The sequence below is a fragment of the Mauremys reevesii genome, linkage group 2 (assembly GCF_016161935.1).
Source record: "Mauremys reevesii isolate NIE-2019 linkage group 2, ASM1616193v1, whole genome shotgun sequence".
NCBI classification, from domain to species: domain Eukaryota; kingdom Metazoa; phylum Chordata; order Testudines; family Geoemydidae; genus Mauremys; species Mauremys reevesii.
This window is the reverse complement of record NC_052624.1, coordinates 221672351-221697053: the sequence shown is the minus strand read 5'-3', so window position 1 is coordinate 221697053 and position 24703 is coordinate 221672351. Positions and strand designations below refer to the sequence as shown.

The window sequence follows — 24703 nt, the reverse complement described above, 5'->3', positions numbered from 1 at the left end:
AACTTTCCTCATGACATGTGAAAGAACTCCAAGCTACATTTTATCAATACATATAGTTCCAAACTAAGGGTACGTTTACACTTACCGGGACGGTCGACACGGCGAGTTCGACTGCTCGGAGTTCGAACTATCGCGTCTGATCTAGACGCGATAGTTCGAAGAAGTGAAGTGTTGAACTCCGGTACTCCGCGGGAGGAGGGAGGCGAGGTTCGACCTTGAGCCAGCCCGCGAGTCGCCGCGTGCGCCGTGCGGTAGGTCGAGTAAAGTAACTAACAGTTCAGCTTTTCAAGCTACGTCATTCGCGTGGCTGAATTCCCTCCCTCGACCCCCCCAGACAGTAGCTAAGACCAATCATATGAGCTAAAGACTTTGAGAAGAAGATACAAAAATCCTTCTGTAGGCAATTCAAGGCCACTCAAATCGCTCCAGTGCCCATTAGAGAGAGAGAGAGTGTGTGTGTGTGGCAACTGCCCCTCAAAGTAGACACTAAACCCCAAAGTGTTATCTAACATGAAGAGATCCTGGGTCATAGCAGCTTTAGAATGACACTGGTTTAAGTATAAGTCTCTAGAAAATTTTCTATATCTGTGTATGACTAGCAGAAAAATGCAGCTATTGTCAAGTGGGGAGGGGAAATAGAGTAAATGAACAGAAGCTTGATATGATTTCTGTGAACACAAAGCTTAGCAGGAGAAAGCAATCAGAGGAAGAAGTTACTAAGAAACCATTTTAAGAGCTGTAATTCCTCAAAATAAAGACAAGAAATAACCTCTGCCTTTAATGGAACCTTAGCTAAAGGGTTAATATAAAAGGGAATAGCTTCTCCCATTAACCTTCCTGCAAAATCTTAACAGAATTGTTTTCCTTAACTTGTTCACTGGCAAAGTAGATAAATTGAACCATTGAATTACTGATTGTTTTAATTTATAGCCTTAATTTGACTGTTGCATTATACCATTGTAAGTTAAGCTAGGAAAACTTTAACTTAAATTAGCTTGTGACATATGTTGCTTAAATTCATATTTGTTCTATAACTGCTTGCTTAGTCTTTTAATACATTTATAGAAGGTGCACCAAACTGGTTTATTCTCACAGCTTCAATCCAAAGTAACCTATATAGAGGTAAAAATCATTAAATGTTATTCCTGAGCCCCTCCTATATTTTAATTACTTAAAATAACATCCTATTTTCCCTATAATGAGAAGTTACTTAACTTCTTTATACATCAGTTCCCAATAATAAAATAGGGATAGTAATACTTCCTTTCCCCTGTGCTTTTGTATCTTATCTATTTAGATTGTAAGAGACAGATTTTCAAAGGTTTTAGGAACAATAGGTGCCTAGTGAGATTTTCAAAAATAGCTAAGCAAGATACATATGCTCCTAGTGGGCACTTAGCCAGTTTTGAAAATTCCAGTAGTCATTTGTTTGCATCTTTGGACACCTAAATACCTTTGAAAATCTAGTTCCAAGTTCTTTGGGCAGGAACTCTCTCTCACTATGTGTTTGAACAGTACCTAGCACAACGAGCCTGGGTCTTGACTGGGACCTGTAGGTGCTACTGTAATAAAAGTGGTTAATATTAAAGTAATAATACTCAAGCTGCATATTTTTCCATTACTGCTCTAACTTCCCATTCTCTATATTTAATTCTCTTGCACTTAAGATTTAATTAACTATCTTATTCCCAATGCATCCCTGCCTCCTTAGAATTGGCAGACACCTTTAGAAGACACAGGCTCGGATCTTCCCTTGCATTGGAGACACATCGTAATGTGAAAACCTACACAAAATACATGGCTATGGTGGCTTTGGGGCCATAAGCCAATCACCCCAGCACAGGGGATCCTCCAGTGGCTTAGAACTGGTGTAACAGCTCCTACAGCAACCCAACCCTGCCCTGATCCACACTGTAACTGAGCCCTCTGGGAATTAATGAGGTCGATAGTACTATCAGTAACTTTACTTCTGAGTTCACTAGTACTGAAGCCATTAGCACTTCCCATCCAAGAGTTTTCTCTCGTTCTGGGCCAATTATAATTATGACTTTGTCCGCAATAGAGCTGGAAGGTGTAAATATCAGCTTGACGAGACATACCCTTGCTAGCTCTGATGAAGCTAGTATCCTAAAAATAGAGCATAGCTGAGGTGATGTGGGGAGCAGGATGGGCAAGCCGATCCACACATGTACATGTCTGAGATGCTTAACATGTGCTCAGGGCAGCTCTCCCTTCCCTCTTCTCACACCAACATGGCTACAGTCTATTTTTAGCATGCTAGCTCAATGAGAGCTAGAGTGGGTATGTCTCAAGGTGGAATTTACACTTCCAGCTCAGCGAAAAGCAGCCAGTGGGGGAAAGCATGCTGTATAGTTCCAAGCTTGTAGCCCTCCAGAGATAAAATGTTGTGACAGCAGTAGCTGAAATAATGTGGACAGTGAATGACCTTGATAGAGAAGCTAATTGTGGTGGCTTTATGTGCACATAGAAAGGAAAGGGAAAGGAAAGAGACACCAAGCAACTTCATAGATGTGCTAATATTGTTTTCAGTAGAGAACTCTTTCATCTCTCAGCATTCTCCTGCCTGTAGAGACAAAGCAAAACACTCACTTATCCACCTTCAGTGCTTGGTTTCCAGTAATGAAAGATCCAGTTCTCTACAGAGCCTCATTACAAACAATTCCTTCTCAGAATGTTTCTGCAGGTACCAGGTGGGGAAGAAAATACCTGGAGAATTTGGCCAATTGAGGCACTGGGATTTTGGCAGATTAATATTCACAAGATTTTCTTCCACAGGGAAAAATCCTGGTCACTGCACAAAGCCTAAGTAATAGGAAAAGAAGCAGAGATTACTTTACAGATTCCATGAGACGATCATGGGTCGCCTCCTCCTCAGACCATACAAATCTGCTTACTCTGTGCCTCTCTTCCTCCACCCCTTTGTGCTGGACTGCAATAAGCCTCAACAGAGCACAGCTCCCCAGCATGTAGGACTCGTGGATGCTCTATGCCGGGTCCTATAATACTACTTCTCCCAACATATGCAGAGGGTCCACACTGATTCTGCGGCTGTCACTGACCTCCATGGCCCTGGAGAAGCTGAGAGAGAGGATTTGCCAAAGAGTGCTTACTTTACAAAGAATGAGTCATAATTAGTAATCGCAAGTTTCAAAGCATTCTGTACCTATTTAACTTTGGCGTGCTTGCTCTGACAGAGCACTTTTTATTTTGGTTATAGGTAATCCAACCTGTGTCTTCCTGTGTTGGAAGCCAACCCTCATGTTTCAAAGTTCTGGAGAGGGGTCATGCAAAGTGTTCTGCTTTGTCTCCACCTGCTGGAAAATAGAGAAATGAAACAGGGCAGAGCGTAACTGAATCTGTTAGTGATTGTGGAAAATCATCTGTGACAACCAGGTTCCTCTATTTGATTGATATTTAAGGGCAAAATGGAAAATAGCTTTATTACACTTAGAAGCTTTTACTCAGCAGGTTGCTGCGACTGAACTCTTTATGGGTAGGAAAATTATAGCCTCATATAGGTGAGCGGCAGGCACCACCAATTTGGTCAACTTAATATATCCCATCTACACACATCCACATTGTGCATAATTTAAAAGATTATGTCTACTTAAATATGAAGTATGATGTGGCACTGTCAAGTGGTGCTGGTACCATAGCAACAAGGATAAACAATGACACCATAAACACGGTAAATTGACCAGTTTGAAATATTTGCATTCGTTTCTGGTAGCTTAATGACACTATGTATTATTTCAAGACATAAAACTGGATTTCTTTGTGGCTTCAAAGCATCACAACAACAATTTAAAGAGTAAAACAAAATCTAATAATATATTTGGACAGATATAATTTGACATTTCTAGTCATCATTATCATCATGATCTCTGTCAAGAGTATGTGAGTTACCACAATTTTCATTGCCTTGGCAAGTACACGGTTCTGTGCAAGAAAGATTTTCTGACTACAGACACAGTTGATTGTGCACCAAACCCTACTGGTACAGGCACAGATAAGGCCTTGTAGAAGCTCAGGTGCCTTTGGGCCCATGAAGAATACAGAAAGTAGTTAATCGTCCACATTTTTCCATCCATGTTGCAATGACGATCCAATGTCTCGTTTACCTATGTGTGAAGACATCCAAATCTTTGTTTTGTGAAGATGCTCTTTTGAGATGCTCTTCAAAACTGCCCTCAAATGGTGAGGAGTTTGGCCCATGACTTGTCCTTTTTTGATGGCTAGATTCAGATCTCTGTGAGTCTCCTGTCCTTTCTCACCCTGATCATACAGCACTGCTACCAACTTCTTTAATGAAGAAATTGTCCGTCACACTCTCCCTATTTGGCAAGATCTCTGAAGAAGTCCGCTTCCTTTGTTTTGACAACATTAAACACAGATTTTTTTTTCTCCCAATACCAGTTAGGGATCACACAGACGCATCCTGTTAATGCATGTAAAGCAGGAAGTATGTTGCAGAAGTCAGGAGTGTGTGCATCACAAATTGCATGCGCAGATATGAAGTTACACTTGTCCGATGTGCTGGTAATGGTGCCCGTTTCAATCCATGTGTTATCCATGTGTTCCATTTTTGGAAAGTAGTGAACAGAAAGGTCCAAAACATCTGTATCAGGTGACATAATTATTATGGTTCCTTTGACCCTAAGAGATCTAAAAGCTGTACTGACAAATACACATAAAGAGCATCCTTGTGTCTGCTACCTCTTGAGAGCTGTACAAACTTGGGCTTCTTTGATACTTCTTCTTTGTTACTTCACCATTGGAAAAGCCTCCAGCAAGAAGGAGTGTTTGTGTTGTATGTGGCCCTACACTCTCAGCTGCATTTTGAACCATTCATTCACAGAGGAATTTTACAGGCATCCAACAAGCAGTTGCTATTTTTAGAAACTTTTCCCATGGATGTATAGGACATCAACCAATTGCCTGATATTTCTTGCAGCCAACCTTTAGATCCTGTCTGATGCTGTTTTTCTGCAATTTTCACAGAGTTACTGTTGTCATATTGGTCAGACTTTTGATTGCAGAACTGGCTTTGTCAAATTCTTTTAGAATCTGCCTCAAGTACGCAGCAGCCAGTTCATCTCACGTGTGGAATTTGTCTCCAGCCATCATTTGTATGACAGCCATAGCATCTCTGATGTATACTGTAGTTTCTCTGTTGCATGATCTTAGGTCATGGTTTCATTCAGCCTGAGCTTTCAGTTGATGTCCTAATTCAGTTTTGTACGTTATTCTCAGTGGTCCATCAGCATGCAAGAGGGATGTAGGCACAGGTCCTATTGAGTGACTAAGAACAGTTGCCATTGAAATATCATCTCTGCATCTTGCTAAGGACAGGGCTGTGCAGAAAACAATTTCTGGACCGATAGCTGCTGTGAATGTCCTTCCCTTGCCAGACTTAAATTTGTTTTTTTTGGTTATGTCAGAAAATGTTTTGATACCAGATCAAGTGCCCCTCTCTCAAATCTCTCCATTTGTTCTTCACCAACATTATCTGTTTCCAGTAGAGTCTTATACAATCTGATGTTACACATACTCCACTAGATATGTTGATAAGGACCTCTGGATGTGATTCAGGGTCAAGTGAGTTTGTCATATTGTAGTGGATATGGCGGTGTGACGGGGCACCTGCCCCACACTGGCCCTGAGAGGGTTAAAACCAGCCTAGGGAGGCTGAGGGCAAGGCAGCCAAAGGAGTGGCTGCAGGGGAAACAGCCAATTAGGGTGGTGGCTGCGGACAATTAGGGCGACGGCTGGACCAGCCAATCAGGGCCCAGCTGGCCCAAGTAAAAGGAAGCTGCAGACCAGACTGAAGGAGTCTGCTGCAGGGAGCCCTGGGGAGACAACTGGCTTCCTAGAGGGATCCTGGCAGGCTGCCAGGACTTACAGGCTTGAGGCCCTGGGAAGAGGGCAAAGGAGCTGGAGCCAGAGGCAAGAGCAGAAGGAACTGAGCCTGCGGGGAAGTGGCCCAGGGAATAGAGACAGTGAGCTGGAAGGAGGAGGCAGCAGGAAGCTGCTGTTTGCAGGGTCCCTGGACCAGGACCCAGAGTAGTGGGTGGGCCTGGATCCCTCCGCCCCACTAGCCGCTGAAGGAGCAGCCCAGCTGTGGACTGCCAAGCTGCTGCGCAGAGCAGCTGGACTCTTATTGGAGGAGTCTCCTGGAAGGGGGAGAAACCGGAAGGTGACATGGCCGAAGGGCTCTGCCACGAAGCAGACACTGAGAGAAAGGAGCCGTAACGGGTCTGCAGGCGGAAGCAAGGACAGGAAAGCCACCACCACCATCTGAGGCTGCACCTGCTGGGACTGAGCTAATTCCTGAAGTGCCCAGCAGGAGGCGCCGATGTGGTGAGTGACCCTGTGACAGGTGATAAAGCTGTACCATGCTCTTCACCCCCCTCTTCAGTGCAGAGCAAGGACTTGTTTATGGATTTAGTTGTCACTACTTCTGTTATATCACTTCTTTCTCTCATAGTTTTTGCATATTCGTAATATGAAGCTATGGATTGTCATCTCTAATACTGACCTATGCATAAGTCAATTAAAAGGCTAGTTTCTAGAATATTTCAAAGGCTAGAACTACATACATAGACAATTACAAATGAAAACCTTCTACCAGGCAGACTAGAAGCCAGGGCTGGCTCTGCTGTTTTTGCCACCCCAAGCAGTGCGCTGAATTGCCGCCACGGACGGCGGGGGCAGTCCGTGTGCCGTTAGGGCGGCATGCGCATTTCCGCAGCAGCGGCAATTCGGCGGCAACTTCTGTCTTCAGCTGGAAGACAGAAGCTGCGCCACCACAGACAGCTGAACATAGAAGCTGCCGCCGAATTTCCGCCTCCGCAGAAACGCGCGTGCCGGCCTAACAGCACACGGACTGCCCCCGCCATCTGTGGTGGCAATTCAGCGCACTGCTTGGGGGCAAAAACACACTGACTGCCGCCCCATGCAGATTGCCGCCCCAAGCACCTGCTTGGAATGCTGGTGCCTGGAGCTGGCCCTGCTAGAAGCTACACTGTATGTACAAAAGCTTACTAATGGTGAAGCATTAGGAATTCTCATACATTTATATCTATCCACTCTGCACTACAGGCTATGAGCACACAATCTACTGATACTGGTGCACAATCTTCAAGGTGAGAATGACCTGGTCAGCAAATTTTAATCGAAAATACTGTATAGAAACTTTATAATCTGCGGTGAGATGTTTTCACATCACATATTCTTAATTGTCGAAGTATTTCATGTTAGCAAATTGCAAAGTGTTGATATTCACCATTTTTGCCACATGCTAAACAGCCTCATCACTTCTGGGGGGGAAAAACAAACTTGCCCATGCAAAACCAATAAAAGTCTTTTATTAAATTGTCGTTTGGTAGTGTTGACCAATAAACACCACAGTAAGGTGTTGAAATTAACTTAAACAGTAGCCATGTTGCAGTGTTTCTGGAACACTGCAAAAAAATGACACTTTCTCATTCTGGGTACCATTGTTTCACCCGGCCTGCAGGCTTATGGCACCACTTGACAGCTTCACACATCATACCTCAGCTAAATGTATTGTGGCAAAATCAGACCAGACAGCTATAACAGAGTGGTGGAAGGCAGATATCAGCCCTAGAATAGTAAAGGCCCTTTTCCTGTGAACTGAAAAGAAGTTCTCAGGTTAGCTTGAGATGCATGAACCAATTAAAGGCCTCTGGTCATCCTTAAAAAAACCCTCTTCTGGTGTGAGGGAGGGATGAGAAACAAGTTGCAGGAGGACCAGTGGCAGCAGGGAGGCAAGGCTTCTGCTGGGTGGAAGACTGCTCTCCTCCCTATAGGGGGAAAAACTCAAGTTAACTTCTGTTTGGGGAAGTCAGCGTAGTAAGGCAACACCACGGAGAGGGGGCAGGGAAAGGTATTTATTTTTGCATTTTGAATTTGGTCTTTTGTTTTGTTCAAGAGAGCTCCTCTGACCTACTCTGAGGCCCACCTTGTAAATATTGAAAAATAAACCAAAGTGAGGAATTAAAAAACTGCCAGAGTGGGGCTGGTTTACACCAGGCCCCCCACAGCCAGAGGGAGAAACACCAAACCAGCTGAGGTGAAAGGTGTCTTGCCATAGTACATAAAGTAAGTTTTCAAATGATATATAATGTGAGGGCATTTAGGGTAGATACATTAAAATCCAAAAATATGGCCCTTTTTGGAGAATTGCCGCATGGCTAACAGGCCGCCTCCGCCTGCAACTAGCATCCTTTTGCCTCCATCTGCCTGACAAGTTGGCTTCTAGCTCCCCCTAGTGGATCAATATGACTGGAAAAACCTAATTGAAAACACTTCAATGAGTCTTGCAAAGTCAAGCCAGAAGGAAACACTAAACGGATGAAATAAGAATAATCTCTGTGCTGATAAATCTCCATGATTTTAGGGAAAAGCTTACTCCTTGAAAGTCATTATCTTAAAAGTCTCCTATTTTCAAAAGTGAAGATTTGAAAAGTAATTGAAGTTGTAAAACCTAATTATAGAATGAACGAAAGCTCATGCTTCAAAACGTCTGTTAGTCTGTAAGGTGCCACAGGACTCTTTGCTACTTTTACAGATCCAGACTAACACGGCTACCCCTTTGATAATTTTAACTGATGCCTAATTGTGTGGCTTCTTATGTGTTCCATAGACTTGCAAAGCCTTCCTTCCAGCTATGATTGCCTGTAACCGTGGACACTTGGTTAGTATCTCAAGTGGAACTGGACTTATTGGTGCCAATAAACTGACAGGTTAGTGTGCTATAGAGGTATTCTGAATTAATTTAAATGTACACTCAGAGTTAACAATTTTACTTCTGAAATCTCATCCAGCTTTTTAAAGGAAAGTTGTCTTAATCTATTATGCAAAGATAGTATAAACTCATGAAAAGCCTGCAAGTAGTTGTAAAAAAATTATGAGCAGATTGAAGGAGAGAACTATGATGATTATACCTGTTTAGCATAAACAAGCCTCCTGCAGGCTTCACGGACTGGAAAGAGCAATACGCACCATAGCAAACCAATAATTCAATTATTACAGGGGACACAGCAATGATCCCTGTAGGAACATTGCCTAATATTTCCCATTATCATTTTTTCTGACTTTTTGAAAAGAGCTCTGTTGCTTCCATGGTTTGCAACTAGAACTTTATATTTAGTAGGGGGATGTTCCTGATGTCATAGAGGTGCCTTTTATGATCCCCATGAAAATCCATTCTGATTCAATGAGTTATAAGCTGTTAAAATGCTCCATTTTCCTTTTGTGTTTTTCTCAGTAGAGCTTGCTATTAAAATTCCTGAACAGACCATCCGCATGCTGTATGCTTCTCAACCTCTCACTTTTGCATTCCACACAGACAAAATGGATCATTCAGTTGCACATATTTCCTCACAAAATACCATTGTGCTAACAACCAGGCAATTAGGAGCATGTCTAGCTTCTTCTATTGATTGGTGTTAATAATTCTGTGTTCTTCCCACCTTCTGTTAGGCAAGACCACATACTCCATTGAGAATCCAATCATGTCTTTAACATGGCTGACCTAACTTTCAGCCACTTAATTACACTTCCTGTCAACATACGAGTAGTTAGATTTGGCAGAATCTTTCTGTCTATAAAATGCAGCTACTCATGCACATGTAACACACTCAGGGCCGGCTCCAGACCTAAGCGCGCTTGGGGCGGCGTCCCGTGGGAGGGCGGCAGGCGGCTCCGGTGGACCTCCTGCAGGCATGCCTGCGGAAGGTCCGCTGGTCCCGCGGCTGCGGTGGACCTCCCGCAGACGTGCCTGTGGAGGGTCTGCTGGTCCCACGGATCCGGTGGAGCATCCGCAGGCATGTCTGCGGGAGGTCCACCGCAGCCGCGGGACTGGCAACCGCCAGAGCGCCCCCCACGGTGTGCCGCCATGCTTGGGGCAGCGCAAATTCTAGAGCCACCTCTGAACACACTGCTTCAAAGAATAAGACTACACCTGCGATCATTTATTGAATTTAGTCTTCTAGCACAAGTGGAGGGAAAGGAATATTACACTTCTTTTTATTCTTTAAAAAAACTTGTTATAAGAATGTTATTAAAGTTGCAAAGACAAACACCAAAAGTTAGGTATAGCCTGTATTAAGGATGTTTGTGGAACCTTAATGACATCCACATTGCAAGCCTGGGCAATGGAAGGATAATGGAGTTGCCATTGGTAATGGAGGAAGATGACATGGGGAAGGATTAGTAGGAAAGATGAGAATTTCATTTTTGGAAAGATCAAGTTTGACATTCAGTAGGAGATGTCTAAGACAACTAGAGTCACAAGACTGGACAAGAAATAGCAAGAAGTCTCAAATCTAACTACCAGAGGATAATAATAATGGGAGTCTTGGGAGCAGATGAGTTTGCTGAGGTTATATCCAGGGAAGAGAAGGGAATTGGGCATGAAAGAATTGGGGATTAAGAGACACCAATGAAGATTCTGAGGGAGTAATGGGTGAGGTAGGGGAAACTATAATTGAGTACCTGGAAGAGAAAAAGTGTGGTTTGTTGGATGAAGGGTCTGAAGGGAATCATCTGTGTTAAAGGCAGCATTGAGGAGGTCGTGCCTTTAGAGTTTAGCAAAGGAAATAGTTTCTGTTCCAGTGTAAGCTTCTTGGGGTAGTTCTGGATCCAGGTGTTCTGAAACTAATAGGATGTTTGGTCTGTTATTTGCATGTAAATATCCAGGATGCTCTTTCCACGCATACCAATGCTGTACCTGAGCTCCAGTAACAAACTGAAATGTTTCAGCATCTCAGCTACTCTTGTCAGAGTATATTGTCAGATTATAGGTCTTATGCTGTGCAAACTAATGGTCCAGTTGTGAAAACCTTGCTCATGCTACATGAGCAAGGGTTGCACAATTGGGCCCCAAGACAAAACAGAAAGTAGCATAGCATAACTCATTGTTACCAAAGTTTAAGTATTTTATTCTAAAAATTTAAATTCAGGCAGTAACACTTGCTCTGATGTTAATGATGTGTTTTGAATATTCTTTTTTTCTTCTCTTTACAGATTATAGTGCAAGTAAATTTGCAATAATTGGCTTTCTAGAGTCATTAGCTTTTGAGTTGCAGGCTGCAGGAAAGAAAGGCATTAAAACCACCATCGTCTGTCCTTCTTTCGTAAATACAGAATTATCTAGGGGTATTCGTGTCTCGTAAGTAAAACTTCTTATATTTTGCATATTAAGCAATTGCATCTAGAATACTAAAAATGGTTGACTTTAGATCTAGCATTTGTCACCATTCAGGGCAACTGCCCTCTCAGTGGTCTAATTCTCCCTCCATGGTCCAGCCAATGGCACCCACTCTCATGCTTCCAGCTCCCCAGCTGTTGTATTTCTTGGGTGGAGACTCACATCTCTCTCCCTTCTGACCAAGGAATTCCCAGGCAGCACAGTTCCCTGCCTTCACTCTGTTATGCCCAGCACAGACAGGTTGCCTGAGGACACCTGCTTGCTTTCTTCTCAGAGACAGTTAACAGGTATAATTGCTAGAGTAATAAGGTACCACACAATACTTCCTGTGCACACCTACTTTATTCCTAAGGTAAAAATACTACAGAGAACACACATTAAAATCAATAAAGGACCTACACATGTGCTAATAAGCTTACCAAAGATCCCCACCCCCTCAATCTTAACACGGGCTCTGGCAGCAGCAGTCCTGCAACACCACATGCAGGGGTTTCCTTTGTGGTCACAAGTTCATCACTGCTTGAGTTCAGAACAAGCACAGTTTTATGGGGCCTCAGTTTGCCCCGTCCTTCCAACCCCACCCTAAAGATGGGGGACCTTTGTGGACCAGAGGTTCTGTCAATTTGTTGGATCAGGAAGAAGGCCCTGAGCCAGTTGAAAATCAAGTTATTTATCCAAAAACCGTTTCTTTGTCTGGTCCCTGGATAATCCATTTGGAACTAATATATGTGAGTCTGACAATGTTATAGCGTGAGTGCATTTGCCTTATCAGCCTATGCTGTTCTCCTATTTACTCTTCATATGGAAATATATGCAATGCTACAATAACACATACACAATTGCATTTTTAATATAATGGACCCCAAAGGTATTAACCTAATTCAATATGGTTTAACTTAATTCAATGAAATTAATTCAGGACATTGCAGGAAATTGTCAGTCTGTCACAGCGTGTATGAAAATAGAATTAGTATACAGTAGAAATCATTTTTTCAGTCTCCAGCCATTTTAAGGTTGGCTTTGCTTTTTAATACCACTTGTATGGCTTATAAGTGCACAAAGCCATTAATAATGAATCCACTTAAGCACACATGACCAATAACAGACATGAGCACAGACGGCACAAAAATCTTACTGGCTGTGGACTCTTACTCAGAAATGCATTTCTACAGCATGTATGTGGTCCAGCTAACTTACCTGTAAAGAAGAGGGACATTGCTGAGGTGGAGGACTAAGTGCCTGAACCAAAGCCCATTGACTTAAATTGGCTTTTTGATAATGCCTCAACTGGACACTTCTTTCAGGCAGGTGAAAATTAGGCATGGTAATGTGTTGATGATAGAAGACTTATCTACACAAGAAGTTAAGCTGCATTAACTAAAAGTGTGAATTCAAAGTGCATTAGTTAAAGTGCATTATACCCCCTCTGTGGATTCTCTCATTAAGAAGTAAAGTGGCCTTAGTTCATTTCACTTTTGCATCTGCCTGAGAAATGCAGAACACTAACCCTTGGTCTACAGTTAAAACTTGTACTGGCCTAGTCATGTTAGTGAGAGGTGTGAAAAAGATACCTCTGGCAACGTAGCTCTGCCAATAAAACCCGCAGTGTAAACACAGCTATGCCTAAGGAGGGTGCTTCTGTTCACATAGCTAATGACATTCAGGGAAGTAGTGTTCCTATGCTGACAGAAAAATTCCTGTCAATGTGCGCTGTATCTACACTAGGGGGTTATGCTCTTTAGCCCAGACAAAGCCTTAGTGCCTGAACTCATGTCCAAACCTATATAGAAGTATGCAGGAATGTTGCAAATAGGAGGAGAAGCTGAGTCTGTTCTACGATGTGGAGTGACCCATAGATGGCTCTGAGAAGACTGCCATAAGTCAGAGCGGCCCTGGAGCTGTTCTGATTTACATCGGAGGCCATTCCAGCCCCTGGAGCAGCCCAAAATGTGAGAAATACACAGGTGGTTTAAAGCCAGCTTTGCCTCCCATCCTCCTGAGCCACACCTCAGTGCTGCTTTTCCTGGAAGGTGAAGCACAGAAATTAGTCAAATTTGTTTAAGTCACCCCTTAAAACATCTGCAACTGTCACAGAAGTCTAAACATGTACTGATGTATGATGTTACCTACACTAGAGAATATTGGCCTTGCAATCACTTTCCCAGCCTCCTAGACATATATAACACATCACGTGGCCACATACAATCACTACCAATGGTGCACAGGTGTTCACATGATCATTGTAATTGCTCTTCCTCTGAGCAAGACTGACAACTATGTCATCCACCCTAATGGCACTGCACCATTGCAGTGCCAGTGTAGACAAAAAGCACTGGTCTAGCAGCTGCAAGCAATGCACTTGTTGTTCTCAGTTTTTCTGTGCACTACCACAGTGATTCTGCTCGTCAGTCAGTCAGTAACCATTCTGGCAGTTCAGAGTGCTGTCTGCATGCAGGCCTAAGCAGCTGAAGTAGTACTTGGCCAGTCTGGGGTTCTGCCCAGTGTCCCCTCCAGGGCTCTCTCCACAACCCTCAGAGTAGCAAAGAAAGATGCTGTCACAGGGTAACTGACCCCTGCAGGCTGAGTTGGTCCAGCTTCCCTGTGTCAGAGCAGCTGTGGCCAGTGAAGCCAATCAGAAGGGGTGTGGCTACACCTGGGCCTCTAAAGGCCTGTCAGAGGACAGGAGGAGGGGGAGTGACTAGGAGAGAGGAACCACAGTGGAGTGAAGCAAACTCCTGTGGTAGGGGCCAGGTGCTCAGAAAGGGTGTCCTGGAGCTGCTGTTTCAGAAGAGAAGAAGAGCTGGATGAGAGCAAAGCTAACAAACAAGGCGTGTCTGAGAAGGGAGCTGGCTGGGCCTGGGAAGCTGCAAGAAGGATTATCAGAGACCCCTGGGAGGGGAGCCCATGAAACCGTAGGGCATAAGGTGAACTGATGGATTGGTTTTTTTTGTTTGTTTTTTACTTGCTTACGTTTGGATAATATACCTACTTAAAGGAGACTGGGCATGGCAGTATATGCTTGAAAACTAAGAGAAAGCCCTGCCATGTCAGACACACAAACATTCCAGCAAGAGCTTAGGTGGGGAACTTCCCCATAGTATTTGCAAGAGTGAGGGCTCAGTAGGGTTTAATCCTGATAACTTGAAATCATGCACTGGAACAAATGACAAATGTGACATGTCCAAATGTATGGTGTATATACAATAGATAGATATCATTATGTACATGCCTAAAGCTTGGTCTACACTTCAATTATATCAGTGTAGCTACATCAGTCACAGCTGTGGGGAGGGGGAAATACACCCCCGACTGACATAGCTATGCCAACAAAACCACCAGAGTAGATGCAGCTATGTCAACAGCAGAGTGATTCTGTCAGTGTAGCTACTGTCATTCATGGAGGTGGTGTTCCTACACTGACAGAAAAACTCCTTCTGTTGGTGTTGGCTGTGTCTGTGCTAGGGGTCTATGCCGACATACATTCCATAATGTAGACATAGTCTAATAATACCAGACACTGTGGGATAGGTACAATTCACAGACCCTGTAACCTTGAGTGTGGACACCATGCACTGTGTGCACTCAAACACGGATGACTAGCTTGGATTTGGTAGCAAGATAGAGAACCTTATCTTATAGGTCACTATTTCAAATTCCATCTCAAGGTGTATAGGGACCAACATCAATTCAGTGGCCTTACCTGAAATAAAATTTGGCTCTTGAATCAGCCTGTAGTGGACACCTGCTGGCATTACAAACTGCCCTCACTCAGGCAGGCAAGAAGCCTTGTTGGCAGATGTGGTGCTGAGGAAGTTTATTCTACAGAAAGAACTTAGTCTTTAGAGCTCTGCCGCCTGCACAGCTCACCAGCACTAAACTTTAGCTCTCTCTATAAAATAACGAGTTTATGCAGACCCCAGCACTTTGACACACAGCTGGGAAGAGCGCACAACTCAAATGGTCAGTGATAAGACCAAATGAAAATCAGACCATAAAAGACAACCAGTCTGATGTAGGGGCCAAATTTTGTGACCTCTTTGTGTGCATGTGAGCACATAAATTGCCCACACAGTTGTATATGTAACTGCAGTAAGAGTTGATGGGTGCATTTGCACAAACAGAGATCTGACAACTTAGCCACAAAAGAGCATTATTTGGTAAACATTTATCATTATAAACGTCTATGCGTAAGACTCCTGTTAACTTCAGTGGGCTCCAGAACTGGCCCTGTATGAGTGCTATTTATTAGTTAAAATTTCACAGTTATCAACAGATTTTACTAATTGTTTTACTTACAGGGGGACTCTAAAGCTACATCTACACTACAGGTGCTACAGCAGCACAGCTATGATGCTGCAGCTGTGCCGCTTTAGATCCTTAGCGTAGATGCTTCCTACAGCAATGGAAAGGGGTTTTCCATCACTAGTTAATCCACCTCTCTGAGAAGCAGTAACTAGGTCAATGCAAGACCTATGGAAAGTCAATATAGCATAATCTACACTGGGAGTTAGGTCAGTTTACCTATACTGCTCAAGGGTGTGAATCTTTTGCACGCTTGAGTGATGTAACTAGGTCAGCCTAAATGTTGTGTAAACCTGGCTTAAGAATGGAGAATCTTTACTTATTGCAAGCAGCAAAACTTTCCATTTGAAATGGGAGGAAGGAGGGAAATTATCAATTTTGAAATAAGTGATTCCAAGAGTAAAGTTTTACAGTTTTGTAACAGCTACATGTCCTCTTTTACCAGGAGGCCACTTTTACTTCCTATTTTGGATGTAGAATATTCAGGCAGGAAGATTGTGGATGCAATTCGAGAGGAGAAGTTTTATGTGTTCATGCCTCTGACCAATTGCATTTCTGCTTTGAAAAAGTAAGAATGAGACTTCTCTTCCAGCATTTCTTCTCCCTCCCCCCACCGCCAAATACTTGGTAGCTAAACAGAATGCAAAGCTAGTAAAAATGTGCAATAAGATATGACGCTGGACTATCAATTTTCAGACTAGTTACCTACAGAACTATGAAGAAAGGATGGTCTCAACTACTGCCTCCAACACGCTTCTCAGATTGTAAGACAGTGTGATTTGCAGGAAGGCACTCGGGGCCAGAAGTCAGGAAGTCCCAAGTTCTAAAACTGCCTCTGACACTGCCTGGCTCTGTGCTCTCGGTCAAATGGCTTAATATCTCTGCATCTGTTTCCTCGTTTGTAAACTTGGAATGTTAAACATGCTGTGAAGACTAATGTTGGAGATGTAAAGTATTATGTCATGGAAATGTAGTGCTAGAAGGGACCTCAAGAGGTTGTCTATATCATCCACCCATGCTGAGGCAGGACCAAGTATACCTAGACCATCTCTGACGTATTTGATTTTATGTTTATATGTAGTATTAATTTATTTCCGCGTTAGTTAGAATTAGTGGGTGGATGGTATTTTTTAACTATCAAGACTAACTAGAAATGCTGTTTGTCTCCTCAGCTTTGTACCTAAGAAAGTGCTGTTCCTTGCTGTAGAGTATGCTGGTATTTTCAACAATCTGGACGGTGTCAGAGACCGGAAGAGAAGGGACCAAAACCACACTGCTCCGAAGATGTCCGATCCCAGCTAATCCAAATTCATGTGTAACATTTAATGGACATAATAGGTTATTTCTTTGGGTTTATTTCTTCCTTAGATCAATTCTCTTCTATATGATACTTTAGGTGTTTAAAGATGTCATAGTTGTTCTGATAGCTGTCTGTTAATCAGTATTTTTCATCCTCAACTGTTCTCTCTTCTTTCTATCAATACAGGCATATTCTCCGCTCAACATATGTATGTAAGTCATTAAAGCAAATAAAAATGAATTTAATTATCTGTCTCAGTTCCATAGGTAATGGGTATCCAGGTCACAAATTAACATAGTTAATATGAGTCAACAGTGTGACCACAATCTAAATATGAGCCAACAGTGTGATGCTGTTGCCAAAAAAATCAAATGTGATTCTGGGATGCATTAACAGGTGTGTTGTGAACAAGACACAAGAAGTCATTCTTCTGCTCTATTTCTGCGCTGGTTAGGCCTCAACTGGAGTATTGTGTCCAGTTCTGGGCACCGCATTTCAAGAAAGATGTGGAGAAATTGGAGAGAGTCCAGAGAAGAGCAACAAGAATGATTAAAGGTCTAGAATACATGACCTATGAAGGAAGGCTGAAAGAATTGGGTTTGTTTAGTTTGGAAAAGAGAAGACTGAGAGGGGATATGATAGCAGTTTTCAGGTATCTAAAAGGGTGTCATGAGGAGGGAGAAAATTTGTTCATCTTAACCTCTAAGGATAGAACAAGAAGCAATGGGCTTAAACTGCAGCAAGGGAGATTTAGGTTGGACATTAGGAAAAAGTTCCTAACTGTCAAGGTGGTTAAACACTGGAATAAATTGTATAGGGAGGTTGTGGAATCTCCATCTCTGGAGATATTTAAGAGTAGGTTAGATAAATGTCTATCAGGGATGGTCTAGACAGTATTTAGTCCTGCCATGAGTGCAGGGGACTGGACTCGATGACCTCTTGAGGTCCCTTCCAGTCCTAGAATCTATGAATCTATGATACCTTTATGGGCACTCACAGCTAAGAGATTGTGGGATTTAATGGGCATGGAGCGATTGACCTAATCTCATATTGTTAAAGGTAGTCCCTCCAGGACAATATTGTATATTATAATGAGGGCTGAATAGAACAAATTACATTGCCACTGCCTTTACTTATTAGTTCTGCAGAATATTTCACTTCCATTCCATGCATAGGCCGTAATTTGAAATGTTGTATCTGAGGCAGTGTTTCCCCAAAGTGAGGGACATGTCCAAGGAGGACAATAAAGCACTAGTTTTGAGGGGTTCATACAGACCTTTCAAATGTTCTTCGGAGTCTGTGCTTTCATTTAAAACAAAATGAAGTCTCTAGCTATTATACTGCAAAGAAAAAAGTTTAAATCTGGAGTGCAACCAAAGGAATGATGTCTGTCCAAGCTTACAGAGACCTTGAAACAATAGCACTGAAGTTTGAACTGCTCCATGCATTTCAATGGGTGCTAACTCAAATGTCGCTAATAATGCTTTAAATGTCACTGTTGCTTATGATCTCACTGCTTATCAAAATATGTATGAAAAGAGAGGAAGTATCATAGGGCAGTGGCTCTCAAGACAACTGAACCCCTTTCAGGAGTCTGATTTGTCTTGCGTACTCCAAGTTTCACCTAATTTAAGAACTACTTGGTTACAAAATCAGACATAAAAATGCAAAAGTGTCACATCACACTATTACTGAAAAATTGCTTTTTACCATATAATTATAAAATAAATCAATTGGAATATAAATATTGTACTTATAGTACAGTGTATAGTATATAGAGCAGTATAAACAAGTCTATATGAAATTTTACTTTGTATTGACTTTGCTAGTGCTTTCTATGTAGCCTCTTGTAAAACTAGGCCAATATTTCGAGGAGTTGATGTACCCTCTGGAAGACCTCTGCGAACTCCTAGAGGTACACATACCCCTGGTTGAGAACCACTGGGTGAAGATCTACCCCAGTGTTTCCCGAAGTAGGAGAATGGGCATGAAGGACTAGCTCAGGAGGAACGGGGAGAAGACGCATCAATTAAAACGGATAGGCCTTTAATAACACATGGTGTAACTGTGGAGGGCATAATTGGTTTCATTTCCTGAAGGGGGAACTTAACTTTCAGAAGTTTGGGAAACACTGATCTAGGGCATAGAGTGTAGATCCTCTCTGTATGCCGATGACACAGCCTAGTGATTTTGTATTAGCATAAAAAGGCAGAATGTGTGGTGATGTGGGAATCTTGATTCTTTAAATTGCTGGGTTTTTTAGTATAATTTCAAACAGCATGACATTAATTTTTTGCATAATCTTCTTGTAAGGAAAGAGGTACCAAACAGTTTAAATGAACAATGTTTCAACCAGCAAGAATTGTAGGGAGCCAAGTGTAACAAATATCTTCACAATAGCATCACTACCACTGTTTAAAAAAAAAAAAGCTGAAAATCTTTATTCTCAATGGCCCTGGACAACAAGTTTTACTATTTAAACAGGTGCAAGGATAACACTTACATGGGGAAAAACAAACAGCTAATGCATCTGGGCGTGACTGTGTAGATCACAGTGGCAGTGAAACGGAACGCTGCTTAGAACTACGAAGCTCTGCATTGTCCTCAGAGCCAACAAGAAGAGAGGATGGGTGGGGGTCATGTGCTGAGTAGGAAAATTGTTGCATTCTGAACCAACTGGAGTGTTTTCATGGTCACTGGTTCCCTAGCCTAATGTGCTGTGCAAATTACTAAAAACTGCAAGAGAAGGGCAAGGGCAATAGGTAACATGAACAGGTGAGTGAACAGCAATAAACACTGTTGAACAGGGTGTAATGCTATGCTGTCTCCCTTACAGGACACAATAGGTACCTACTGCTTCCAATACTGCTGATCTCTGTAGCCTGTCTGCAATCAGTAATCATGACACCTAGCAAGCAAGCCTCCTTGCCTATACTCTGTAACAGAACTTGTGGAATTCTAAAATGCAGTTTCATTCCCCACCCCATAGTAGTATCTTCCTTCAGCTTGAGCAATCATGTGAAGATTGTTTCTCATTTCCCCCATATGATGGTATCCAGACAAATCAGACTCACTGAGGGTTTAGAGTAGCTTCCACCTATGATTGATTGCAACTGTAGAACTAATGAACCAGATGCAGGAGCCAGACTGGTGAGAGGTTCATGTAAGGGACAAGGCTGAAGTTGCTCCCAGTTTCTTATTCCAAGCAGAAGGTTTTTTAAAAAAGCATCTGTATACATCAGGGGTAGGCAACCTATGGCACGGGTGCCGAAGGCGGCACGCGAGCTGATTTTCAGTGGCACTCACACTGCCCAGGTCCTGGCCACCAGTCCTGGGGGCTCTGCATTTTAATTTAATTTTAAATGAAGCTTCTTAAACATTTTAAAAGCCTTATTTACTTTACGTACAACAATAGCTTAGTTATATATTATAGACTTATAGAGAGAGACCTTCTAAAAATGTTAAAATGTATTACTGGCACACGGAACCTTAAATTAGAGTGAATAAATGAAGATTCGGCCCAGCACTTCTGAAAGGTTGCCGATCCCTGCTGTGCATTTATATTTTTAGAAATTCCACCTCAATGAGACTGAACTTTATAACACTATAGAAGTGTGTTTTTGAGAACATGCTTTACAGAGGCACAAGCAAGTCCTCAGGTGCCCATTATTTCATTTCCTATTAAATCTGAGTTATTTATTCACATTGAGGATGTGTAAATGACAAAATACCTCTTGATCACTCCAAGTCACATGTCCCTGCAACCATTAGACCAGGAGTTTCCAAACTTTTTGCTGGCATAATCCCATTTTAATGAAATATTTCCTCCTGGGACCCCAGACAGCATGACCTCACTGCACTGTACATGTGAGCTCATGCTGTATGGAGGATGTCATTTTGCTCCACGGGACATGCCATCCTCCCCAGGGCATGACCTCATATGTATAGTGCGTGGAAGGTCACACTGTGTGAAGGATGCTATTTTGTGTGGAGCAAGTGTGGAGGATTTTAGTTCCCCTTCCTTTTGCTTGAGGGAAAACTGCTCCCCTTCCTCTTTGGCAAGAAAGGTGAAGACTCAGCAGGCTGGGAAATCTGAAGTGGGAGAACCATGAGAACCTCATGTCTAGCTGAAATGTTTCTGGGTATTAGTACGTGGAGCAGCAACAGCACCTGACAGGTGTTCAGCCAGAAATAGCCTTTCTCCTCTATCTACACTCTCTGCAGAAAAATCTATCCCACCACCTGCTTCCCTTCCATTGCAAGGGGGAAGAGAAAAGAAAGAGATTTGGCACCACAAGCTAGCCACCACCTCCTCTCCTCTCTGGAGGAAAGACAAACCAATAATGTATTGGATATTCTATGCAAAATCTGTCTTTTGAAACGTTTTAATCTTCTAAGATGCAGGAATTGCTCCGGTTGTTTCAAAATTTTCTGGGAGACTATCCCCAACCCACTATTCTTATCTGGTTTTGCACCAATACACACATACATTTGTTTGGCTGCTTATTGACCTGCTTGTTAGATTTTCCCCAAGATACCATTTGGTGTTTATGCTCTATGGAATGATAGAGAACATGTATTTACTGGCAGTATATGTCTGGTGTATTTCTGGTAAATTTAGCAAACAGTTGAAAGCCACACTTCATCTTGTGTCATACACAGTTTTCTGCCTTCATGAAAGCACATGTCCCATTAATGACACTGTTCTTGCTACAGATCTCTTGGTGTGTTAGTTCAGCCCATGTCAATATATACTTGTCCCTCTTTTGATTTTAGTAGGCAGCTGAACACACAGATAATGTCTTGTGAGGATCTTCCTAGTTGGACAGTGTCATGTCTGCAGATATTGGCAATGCTTTCTGTGTGTCATGCTTGGTTGTGTCTTGACTTTTTTCTTTTGACTCACTGTTAAAATGAAATCTGTTATCATTGGAATGTACCACAGGGACATAGAAGTCTTGAGGAGGATGGATTTATTGCCTGGCATGCGGAGTCCTGTCAGCATGCTGGCATTCAGGGGTGAAATTGCCTTTTGATGAAGTGTGGTTGCTTCTTAATGAAGATGTCTGATGAGGGGAAGTGGACATGTATCTTCTGTATGCAGTTTTGTTGTAGCATGTCTATCCCAGGATATTGGAGAGACAAGGTGGGTGAGGTGATATATTTTATTGGACTAACTGCTGCTTGTGAGAGAAACCAGCTTTCTTCTGTGTCAGTTCTGTGTGAAGATTCATTAGGTTTAAGGAACAGTTGTGCCCTGAGGGGCAGGATTGTAAAATGTTGATACAGTATGGAACTGTAGGGTTCTTTTTGTGATAATGATGAGTCTGTTGTAGGAGTTGCGGTCTTTTACACGTGATGCGAGTGGAGTGCTTATGTCAGTGTGGCTAGTTGAGGTGCCATGTTTTGCATGCCTATTCTGCGTTGGGCTGTGCCAGCTGGGCAGCAAACATGTTATTTCGTCTCTGATATTTTTATTGTTTATGAGTTGCATGTGTTTGACTTCTGGGGACATAGAATGGAGGTGTAACCCTGTTGCCACCCTTTGTGATATTGAGTGGTTGCGAATGCACTTTTCTGAGAAATGGTTCACTCAGCAGGGGCGGCTCTAGGGATTTTGCCGCACCAAGCATGGCAGGCAGGCTGCCTCTGGCGGTTTGCCTGCGGAGGGTCCGCGGGTCCCGCGGGACCAGCGGACCCTCCACAGGCAAGCCATGGAAGGCAGCCTGCCTGCCGCCCTCGTGGCGCCGGCAGAGCGCCCCCCATGGCTTGCCGCCCCAAGCACGCGCTTGGCGTGCTGGGGCCTGGAGCTGCCCCTGTCACTCAGGGTATGTCTATACTGCAACTGGGAGTGTCCTTCCCAGCTCATGTAGAGAGACACACGCTCGCTCTGTTTGAGCTAGCGTGCTTAAAATAGCAGGATCACCCGGGATTTCACACGGGGCAGCTCAATAGTGCTGCTTCTGTACAAACCCACCTGGACCCCATTGGTACATACCTGGTGCCTAGCCCAAGCCACCGCCCGTACTCCCCCAGCTACACTGCTATTTTTAGCATGCCAGCTCAAGCAGAGTTAGCGTGTGTCTGTCTACCTGAGTTGGGAAGAATGCTCCCAGCTGCAGTGTGGACCTACCCTTAGTGGCCATCCTATTCCTGATATTCATCAGCATTGTAATCTGTTGATATTTGCTGCAAAGTCAATGGCCTTTAATCTCCTAAATTATCTTTTGCTCTTTGAAATTTTTGTGCAGTTTTTAGTAATGATGTAGCACTCATAAGGAAGTGTCAGGGCTAGATTTACTCGTGCCAAGACCCCTTAAGGATTGAAGATCTCCTGAGGGAGGTCAGGGGAAACAACTCTGGTTGCAGCAGCAGAGTTTGATATGCTATGAAAGGACTCAACAGCAATGTAGCTTGTGCAAGGTGTGTGGGTTTGGTGTTGGATACTAAGTCCTCACTACAAACTTTGGTTGACGTAAGTTACGTTGAAGCAAAGCTGCCAAAGTTATGCTATCACTCATCCATATGCACACTTGGCTGCTTGCGTCAGCTCTGCTCCTACTCACCAGGAGGGCTTGCGTCGATGCCAAGTGTGGTGCACCAGGGAGAGAACCCAGTGTGGCATGTGACACCATCCAGTGCAATGCCTTCTTGGAAGCTTTTTCCAAAGTGTTTTTGGGGATAGAAATTACTTGCCCAGGGACCTCTGGGAGCTGGGGATCAAGTTCTCAGCATGCAATTTTCCATCCTATAATGCCATCCATATCCCATAATTTTTAGTCTTTTTTTTTTTTAATCTCACAAATGCACATAGCACTTTTGCTGTTGCCATCTCTTGCAGAAACATGGAGCCCACACAGGTCTGCACTATTCTCTTGAATGTTGCAAATACAGGTAGAACAATCCTCCACTATTTGCAGACCCACAAAAAGAACCACAAAAACAAGGGGACATGATGATTTCTTCAAGGACAGCTTGTTAAGGGACATAACGAAAAACAATTCAAGGTTGTTGGTGGCATTCCCAGACAAGCTGAAGATGGTGGAGCACCACTTCTGAGCCCAAGCACTGACTAGTAGGATTGCTTTATAATGAAGGTTTGGGATGATGAGCAGTGGCTACAGAACGTTCAGATAGGAAAGGCCACATTTCTAGATCTGAGTGCTGAGGTCACTCCAGCCATCCTACGCAGGGACACAAAAATGAGAGCTGCACTGACAGTGGTGTAGTGAGTGGCGATCTCACTGTGGAAGCTTGTGACGCTGGATTGCTACTAGTCAGCAAGAAATCACTGTGGAGTAGGAAAGTCCACAGTGGTGGCCATGTCATGCAAGTGTACCAGGCCATCTATCATCTCCTGCTGCACAGGACTGTGACTCTCAGCAATGTGCAGGACATTGTGGATGGATATGCAGCAGCGTGATAGATGGCATGTATATCCCTATTTTGGCACCGGTTCACCTTGCCACCGAATAGCTCAACAGAAAGGGTGACTTCTCCATGGTTATGCAAGCAATGAGGACACTTCTCCAATATCAGAGAAGGTGCATAACACTCATGTCTTTAAGAGCACAGGTCTGTTCAGAAAGCTGCAAGCAGGGACTTTTTTCACCAGCTGATGGATTATCATTGGTAATATTGAAATGCCAAGCATGATTCTGGAGGACTCAGCCTACCCCTTGCTCCCCTGGCTCATGAAACCATACACTGGCCACCTCGACAACGCTAAGGAATGATTCAGCTACTGTCTCAGCAGGTGCAGAATGATTGCTGAATGTGTTTTTGGTAGACTGAAGGGTTTCTGGTGGTGTTTACTCACTAGATTGTATCTCAGGAGAAAAAAT

At 43.2% G+C, this 24703-nt stretch overlaps 1 protein-coding gene across 3 annotated transcripts in view; it reads left to right on the top strand.

Moving 5' to 3' along the window:
- LOC120398148 (epidermal retinol dehydrogenase 2-like) overlaps positions 1-17109 on the top strand; it is a 34553-nt gene extending 17444 nt beyond the window's left edge. For 2 of the 3 annotated variants that reach the window (XM_039525238.1, XM_039525235.1), the window contains 4 exons: positions 8690-8789; positions 11074-11218; positions 16005-16127; positions 16732-17109. In XM_039525238.1, the coding sequence (XP_039381172.1) occupies positions 8690-8789; positions 11074-11218; positions 16005-16127; positions 16732-16861 (498 nt within the window). In that variant the 3' untranslated portion in view covers positions 16862-17109. The remainder of the gene's footprint in view (positions 1-8689; positions 8790-11073; positions 11219-16004; positions 16128-16731) is intronic. The other variant, XM_039525237.1, reaches the window with a different exon arrangement.
- The last annotated feature ends 7594 nt before the right edge of the window (positions 17110-24703 follow it).